This window comes from Bactrocera latifrons, unplaced genomic scaffold, assembly GCF_001853355.1.
Source record: "Bactrocera latifrons isolate USDA-ARS-PBARC rearing strain unplaced genomic scaffold, ASM185335v1 scaffold_25, whole genome shotgun sequence".
NCBI classification, from domain to species: domain Eukaryota; kingdom Metazoa; phylum Arthropoda; class Insecta; order Diptera; family Tephritidae; genus Bactrocera; species Bactrocera latifrons.
Window position 1 is genome coordinate 1,328,162 of NW_017536074.1, and position 8,691 is coordinate 1,336,852.

At 34.9% G+C, this 8,691-nt stretch overlaps 2 protein-coding genes across 2 annotated transcripts; one reads left to right on the forward strand and one right to left on the reverse strand.

Moving 5' to 3' along the window:
- The first annotated feature begins 281 nt into the window (after positions 1–281).
- On the forward strand, positions 282–996 carry LOC108969358. The gene has a single exon (XM_018934009.1). It carries the CDS (start codon positions 569–571, stop codon positions 902–904), a length of 336 nt encoding a protein of 111 aa, XP_018789554.1. The 5' UTR covers positions 282–568; the 3' UTR covers positions 905–996.
- A 114-nt stretch (positions 997–1,110) lies between these two features.
- LOC108969357 lies at positions 1,111–8,319 on the reverse strand. Its single transcript, XM_018934008.1, has 3 exons — positions 8,144–8,319; positions 3,578–3,696; positions 1,111–1,480 (listed from the first exon to the last, which is right to left on the reverse strand). Exons 2-3 carry the CDS (start codon positions 3,592–3,594, stop codon positions 1,132–1,134), a joined length of 366 nt encoding a protein of 121 aa, XP_018789553.1. The 5' UTR covers positions 3,595–3,696; positions 8,144–8,319; the 3' UTR covers positions 1,111–1,131.
- Between the last annotated feature and the right edge of the window lie 372 nt (positions 8,320–8,691).

Consider the following 8,691-nt stretch of genomic DNA (forward strand, 5'->3'; position numbering starts at 1 on the left):
CAAATCTGGGAGATTCTCTGCTGTAAAACTTGAATTATTAGGGTTCGAAAGACGAGGCCCAACCCATGTGAGAGAAGAAGCGCGAAGAAGCAAACATCTTGTAAATCATGGTTAAGTGCATTCTTAGTGCAATTGGCACCATCTCGGTATATGGGAGCACTATAACATACTATCTAATCAGAATGTTTACGAACAAAAACGCAATGAATCGATAACGAAGTGTTCAGATAACTGTGAAAACGTTTTTACTAAATACAAAAGTTATTGTTTGTTGTCGCTATACTAAGTTTACTATTAGAAATGTAGGCTAATTGTGGGTCTCAACTGTAATACTTATCACCCAGAATTAGCTATTGTTGTTGAAAGCACAGCCGCCACCTTCGAAATCGATGTATTGAGGTGCTGATAGGCAGTATAAGTGACCGCATAGGCGTGGAAGTAGTGACGGAAGGCATCGGTCATAATCGGCTTCACCATTTCTCAGCGTATTAGTCACAGTAACTGGGGTTCAAAGCAAAACAAATTAGATTTGCATATTATTGTTGGAAATCAATAATAATTAAATACTATGTCCATGGATGTGGATGCGGAGAAAGCCAAGCAGGCACCAGCATTCGATGATGTCGATTTTAGCAGCGGCTTCGAGACGCAATACCTTCAGGAATATCGCCCTTCGAAGGTGGTGCGCCCGGCACCGCCCGATCCAAGTTTGGCTTGGTATCGAGATACTGCAACGGTGATGGTGGTCTGCTTTCTCTTCGTGGTACTCATGGCTGGCTCAGTGGCGCTGATTCATTCGATTTTCTCCGCTGATCCCACAACCATAGTCCTACTATTGTTGGGATATTTTGTCTTGGCGCTCATTTTCATTTGGTTCGAAGTGTTCAGCAAGAATTTGCGTTGAGTATAAAATTATTGAAATTGTTATTGATTATAGAATTGTTACGTGAAAAAACTATGCAGTGCTAAATTGTGTAAATACCAAATATAAGTGTATATATATGTATGTGTATAATTTAATCGTTTAATATGGCCTTATAATACTATATGGATATGATGAAAAATTAAAGTATTCTTTACACTGGAAAAAATTTATGGAATGTGATTTTAAATTAGACAATTTAATACGCTTCAGCTTTGGCGGAATTTGAAGAAACCCATAACTAGGAGTAATACTATGGTCAAATTGTAGATTACACAAAGCACGATGCCAGCGGTTGTCCAGTTGCGATACCAAGGCGGCGGTGGGTGGCGGAAAATCGATGGTGCATTTGCTATATCAGCGAGTGTTTTATTTGCTCTCCCACCTGAAGGCGGAAGTTCAATGTCGAGCCTTGTGTCTTGACTTTGCGTTTTTATGGCGATTGTGTTATTGTTGTCAAGGAGATTTGTGGCTGCGGAGATCTCGCTGGGTAATATTGTGCCTGAATCGTCAATGTGTACATTTTCACAATTACCCAGGAGAACTTCGGTAGATTTGCTGAAATGGAATATTTTTAATATGAGTTAAATATATAAAAAATTAATTGGTATTAGAAACTAAATGCGACTTCCTTTCCTTTCTTTAATTTGTATGACCATAAAAAAAAAAAACACGCAGTCGAAAATTTTCTAATATTATATTAAATTTTTGAAGTGTCACCATTCGCTCAAAATTCTATGTTTGTCTTGTTTGACTTACTTGTTATGCAGCTGAATTAGTATGCCGTTATTTCTAAAACCGTTAGATTTTGCACAGTGTTGTAAATAGAGAAGAAAGCAGAAATCATAGTTTCATATAAAAATAAATTTCTAAACGTGAAATAGCTTGTGAAATGGGCATAAGTGGTTGGAGTGTGCGCAATATTAATAAAAACAAGTAAGGAAGGGCTAAGTTCGGGTGTCACCGAACATTTTATACTCTCGCATGACAAGTTTCATCAAGATATCTCAATTTTTACTCAAGTTACAGCTTGCACGGACAGATAGACAGGCATCCAGATTTCAACTCTACTCGTCGATATTTCCGGTGAAAAATTAGGTTAGGTTAGGTAAGGCACTGAGTTCTTCGTGTTCAATATCAGGGACTTTGAAAAGTTATAGTCCGATCACGACAATTTTTCCACAAGGGATACCTCAGCTCAAATACCGTATTTATGTAAAGTTTTATTCTGCTATCATCATTGGTTTCTAATGTATATATTATACAGAGAAGGCATAAGATGGAATACAAAATAGCGTTATATTTCACCCATATTTCGTACATGTTATCAGGGTGTTAAGAAAATATCATATTCCGAATTTCATTCAAATTGGTAGAGTACTTCCTGAGATATGGTTTTTGGTCCATAAGTGGGCGACGCCACGCCCATTTTCAATTTTTAAAGAAAGCCTGGGTGCAGCTTCTTTCCGATATTTCTTCCGTAAAATCTAGTGTTTCTGACGTTTTTTGTTAGTCGGTTAACATACTTTTAGTGATTTTCAACAWAACCTTTGTATGGGAGGTGGGCGTGGTTATTATCCGATTTCTTCCATTTTTGAACTGTATATGGAAATGCCTAAAAGAAACAACTCTATACAGTTTGGTTGACATAGCTATAGTAGTTTCTGAGATATGTACAAAAAAGTTAGTAGGGGGTGGCGCCTCGCCCACTTTTCCAAAAAAATTACGTAATGCGATCCTTTGTGCCAAATTTCACTTCAATGTCTTTATTTATAGCTTAGTTATGACACTTTAAAGGTTTTCGGTTTTCGCCATTTTGTGCCACTGCCACGTCCCGATTTTGCCTATCTTCGAACTTAACCTTCTTATATAATATATATCTTATATAATATATATATATATTTATATATAAATATCACTTTGGATAGATTCCTCTGCAGAACATTGTTGAATTTTCCAAAAATGTGAACGCAATGGACACTTTCGGTAAGTTGTTGAGGTCTTGAATATCTTTAAAGTTTTTTACAATTGTTCTTATTTTTTATTTATCGATGATTTAAATATACGAAATTTGCTATTGCCGCTCTCCCATTTTTTTGTTTTATGGTTAGTGTATATTGTATGTAAGGTGATTAAGTGAGGATTAACGTATTTTATTTCGCGGAATAACTTTTATAATAATTTATAGCTGAATTATTTCTGATTTTAACGGAAAATGTTTCACAAAATTTCTGATTATCTTTAAAGATTTGGTCTCACTTACTCCATCAATATATGTTCATCTCATTAACTTATGCGGTGTCTTCATTTCGTTGTTTGGACCATATCATATGTTATTATCACTTGTGATAATTCGATTTTATTTCTTCGAAGGGATGTTGCCTTAGCCATAGATAAATCACAAATTTCTTTGTTAATTTTACTGATTTTTTTTTTTGATAAAGTAATTAACTCTTATTTTTATATTTTTGATTGCTTTTTCAAAACTAGATAGCACAAACTGCAGCAACAGGAATTCAGTTATTTGGAGTATATTAATATATTAATCGACTATTTAATTAAATTTCTTAATCTTGCACCGAATGTGTGGTGTAATTCCTAAAAAATTCTTATTTGGCGCGTTTGCTGCAATAAATTTATTTCAAGTTTATTTACCTGCTTTTCTTCTTCATTTTTGAGAATTATGCCAACTGGGACTCCGAACTTCAGCGCGTCACTTAAGAAACTGTTGTGGCAGCAGTGAAATGTAAACTTAAGTCCTATGTGGCCAGTACCTGAAACGGAAAGTAAAGTCAGTACAAAATGTGTATATGTGAGTATGAAGTACACCCAGCGTAAATGGTATGAGAAGTCTTGGAAAAGATTATTCTCTATAAGGTACAATTGGGAACGCATTAGTGTCAAACTCGTACCTTTAAGATACAATTAGGTGTTCCTCGGTTCAAGAAGAAAATATTGATGATTTGATTAAGATTGATTAGCTATAAAGTGTTGGAATAGTTGACATCCATTTGCAGTCTTTCGAGTATAAAGTATGACTGTTATTAGTCTCTTCATGGGACATGCTCGAATGAAATGTTCATTATCCATAAAAAGATTCAAAGAATGCTTAGACAAATGTTCCTTTGCAACTAATCGCGAACTCATTCTGAGCATACCTCATTTTCTCATGGCACATACGGTTATAAAGACTTACATATAAACTTTTATATGAACTGTGCGAATGGACACTTATAAACAGAAAAAATAAATATGCTGATCAAAACAAAGCTCGAATAATAAATAAGCAAATCTTAAAATTGTTTACGCAGCGTATTTTGATAGCAAGAATGTTCGCTATACTACTGGTCATGTGGTCTTGTGTACTTTCAGTTGCAACTGGCTGCAGTGCGGCCGCCGATAAGTGTCCCTGTGTAGAAGCACTTGACATTCAGAGAATTATTGAGCTGAACGAAGCTGGAGATGTGAAATGTGCGATGATGCTTTGGAAATAATTAAATTTGGAATGTAGTCATGAGGAACATATATTTACATACAGTATCGGACAAAAAATTTGAATAGTCGCTGTTAAAAACAAAAGTCCATTAAACAGTTCTACAGTGGTCCGAATATGCCCATCTACGAACTCGATTTTTGTTTTTGTACTAAGAAACCTACATAAGTTTCATCAAGATATCTCAATTTTTACTCAAGTCACAGCTTGCAATCGGATTTCAACTTTTCTCGTCACCCTGATCATTTATATATATATAAYCCTATATCTATCCCACTTTCTTATATTTTTATATGTACAACCATTAGGTGAGCAAGATTATGATACTCTGTAGCAACTGGTTGCAAGAATATACTAAATCAAAGCCATTTTATTGTTTAAAATTAAATCTTAATGGTTAGTGCATCACTTTGCTAGAGAACAGAAAATACTTCAAATAATTAATAAATATGATTAAAACGCAAGGTAAAATTGTTGTTGTTATTGTTACATATTTTTTGATATTTTGTTGAATAACCATTGTTTATTAACATTGCACGACACCTTTTTGTGTAGGGTCCACCAGGGAGGCACAATTAATCTGGGGTATGGACCAGGAGCTTCTTGGATATTTTTCAACTTTTTTGTCAAAAAAGTCTTGCGGTATTTTCGCTAGTTGGCGCTGAGAGCGCGTAGTTCTAGTTTTATTCGTCGCATCGGGTCATGCTATATGGAAAGCTCATTTCACGCGCTAACACGTGTTTGATTGATCGTCGTTTCTTTTAAGCCGTTCGTGAGTTATAGTGTCGCAAACATGGAGCAAACTAAAGAAAAAATACTAAAACAAACTAAAGAAAAAATACAGCATAACAGATAAAAGCTGAAATGCATCTCAAGCCGCCAATAAAATTTGTGCAGTTTATGGACCCGATACAGTTTCCAGTTCAACCGCACAAAGATGCTTTCAACGTTTTCGTTCTGGTGTAGAGGTGGTCGTGTAGAGGATGCGCCACGCTCCGGAAGGCCTGTCGTCGAAAATTGCGATAAAATCGCTGAATTGGTCGAAAGAGACCGGCATAGTAGCAGCCGTAGCATCGGTCAATTGAAAATTCAATAAAAATACCGCAAGACTTTTGATTACTAGTTTTCGACCTAATGTTTTAAGTATTTTGTTTGAAAATTCTCCATTCTATATTCTATAGAAGTCAGGTCCGGATATTTAGAAAGCCGGAATAAAATAACTATTTTAAAGTGAAGAAACCAATTTCGTGCTAGGGAGTTCTGATAAAACTTTCAAAGTAGAGACATCCTCCATTTTGTAAGAGGGAGCATAACTTCTTTGAGTAATCGGATGTAACAATGTGTCCATATTTTCTTTTATCCAATGCAGAGAACTCGCATAACACCAGAGGTCCTCATAGCATGACGCTTTCACTATACTTAAAAGGTTTTGCAGTGTATTTGGCTGAAATACTGCATTTTTTGGACGTCTTACCCAAAGTTACTTCCAAGTAAATTTACTTTGCTTTTCCCCTACTCATTTTTTTCCTAAAGTGTGAAATTTTTTGCAACGGGCTTTTGTTCGTCTCTATTAATGCTTACCGAGACAAATACAAATAAGTACGGCTTGTGACTTTATACAAAATAGTCAGTTTTTCCATATGTTCATATTTTATTGTCTTTCTTTACACGCTGCACATTGGCAGTATTCGGGGAATTGCCAAAAACCGATTAACTGCGGAGATGTCAACCATATTTTGTAAGCGAATGAAGTGCCGCCCGATCCTCTTACAAAAAAGTATAACAACTCAATTGGATACTACTTGATTAAGTGTTCTTTTTTTTGTTTTATGTGCGACGCTGTGTAACAAGACTGCATATATAATATGTTTACAGTTTTTCATATGGCATACAAATTTATAGTTATGGAAAAATATTTACAGGGTGAGAAATAGCACTCTGATTCTTCCGGTATTATATTACGGCTGTTAAGGCTGTTTTTTGCTAGCCTCGAATACCCCATACATCTCTTAGCACAACAGTCGCAAATCTTTCCTTACATTAGATTTGTGGGGTAGTAGAATTGTAACATTTTGTTGCTTTCTCAAAAACGATGTGAAAATAAGTGATATTTCTTTTGGCCTACAGAATAGTTCAAGCTCCGAAAGTTCACAGTCATGTTGTTGCTGTCTCAGTCATAGATGGAAATATATTATAGTTAATATTTTTTGTTAAGCTTGTTCTATAAAAAACGTATTTGAAGTTTGCGAATAAGTTTTTTACACCGAGAACGAAACGTTGAAGTCCCAATAAAATGTGTATATAGACGATCAATTTGGCCGTCTGTCTGTTCATCTGTATATGCGAACTGGTGACTCAGTTTTTGATTGAAATCTTGTATACATCGTTTTTGTGCCAAGCAGTTGCTCATTTGTCGGAACGCTGATCCTTAAACTCTCTACAATGGATGCGACATTATTGCACACCCGCAGCTGAAATATATGAAAATAATATTGGATTCCAAATTAAAATGTAAGGAATACCTGGCCTATACTTCGGGTAAAGCAAACAAACTATATAATGCTCTATTAAGAATATAGCGGCTACGTTCCAATGGCCTCGTTTTCCAAAAGTAAGGGACAAGAAAAACTTCACTTCAAAGTAGTATTTTGGTGGAAAATTTGGCAGTACTTATAGTATGTGTCAGTCTTTGGTAAAAGGAAGCTGTCAGCGAATCGTCAGCTCTAATTAAGACAAACTATGTTAGTGTATATGTATATATATCAGTACATTAGGCGTCAGTCAGACTGTGTGGTAGATAAGACCTAAAATCTTTCTCTCTTCCATGAAGTAATATTTAATCCGTGGGTGAGATATGAGTTAGGGTTAGGTTAGGTTTAGAGGATTAAAGTTCCGCACGCCGGCTTTCGATGCTTCCTCGTCGTCATGTAGTCAGTTCCGCTTTAAAAGAAAGATCCACCAGCCTTCGTATAACCCAACAGGCTCCACTAGAACCCTGAGTTTGTCTAGTTTTAAATATACTATATTTAAGATTTTATTACTTATTGTTAGGCTTTGAACAAATAAATGCAATAAAAAACCGGTCTACTTGATTGAACTTTTGCGTGTCTATTTTTTCATATATTATATAAAGTTAAACGCTAATTTATACTCTAAATCTTGACGACATTGAAATTTTACATCATTAAAATCGTTCAATAGTTCATAAATAACCTGTTCAATATGTTTATTAATTTCTATTAATTCTCTAATTCAATAAATCTTTCGGATTTGTAAAGTAAATACATAAATAGTTAGGGAGAGGCCTAAACCAAGCAGGATCGTTACAAGTTGGTTAGTCCAAGTATAGAGCAAAGATGTGATTGATGATTTGGGAATCCAGTTCTAGATACATTGCACAGAAAGCGGAAGAGCGGAAACCACCAGAGTGAAGATTCACAGCAGATTAATCATGTTCTGGCAAGACTTTACAATTATTTTCATTGTCAACATTTCTTTTTCACTGAGGAACGAATAAAGCAGCACAATCAATTTTACTTTTTATCTTTGAATTTGGAACAATTACTTTTGAAAGTTTTTTATACTTAAAACGCAGTCAAAAACAAAGAAGCTTTCACTAAATTAAAGAAAAAGTCGCTGCTTCGCTTAGCGTATAGTTCATTGACAAAGCTATTTGATCCCGAAATAACCACAATAATTTATTATCAAACTAGCGCCTTGAGCTTTACCTTTAAGTTTTCGTTTTTTAGCTTTGGTTCCAACTCAGATTCAGCGGAAACGAATAATGTCACGAAAAATACAACTCGAATAAGTAAGGGCGATAGTTTTCATATTTTCATTACATTGACAATTATTATTGACACACCTATGTTTTAAGCTATAGTATATAAGATTGTACACTACCGTTTCGTGAAGGTGCGCGTTAGAAACTGAGACTGAGATGAGCAACTTATCAAAGCTGAGCAGAGGAATATGAATAAAGTAAAAAAAAAAAAAAAACATCCAAAAGTGTGAGCCAAAACCGCAAAAGCCTCATTGTTTATAAACCTTTTAAGCCCGTCTTGTTTTACAATTCACTTTTCACAAAAGAAGTGATAATTGAAGGCAGCGATTGCCACAAACATGTTAAAAATTGGGCTTGAACTTCTACATATATACATATATTATTATATATGTACATACATATATTTTTATATATTATATATGTGCTTACATATGTCGATATTTGTATATATAATACTACTACGTAGTTTCAAGCTGTAGGTATGTATGTACT

Bases quoted from the DNA above. Each gene is read 5' to 3' on its own strand.
- LOC108969358 (XM_018934009.1), top strand. From the start codon at position 569: ATGTCCATGGATGTGGATGCGGAGAAAGCCAAGCAGGCACCAGCATTC.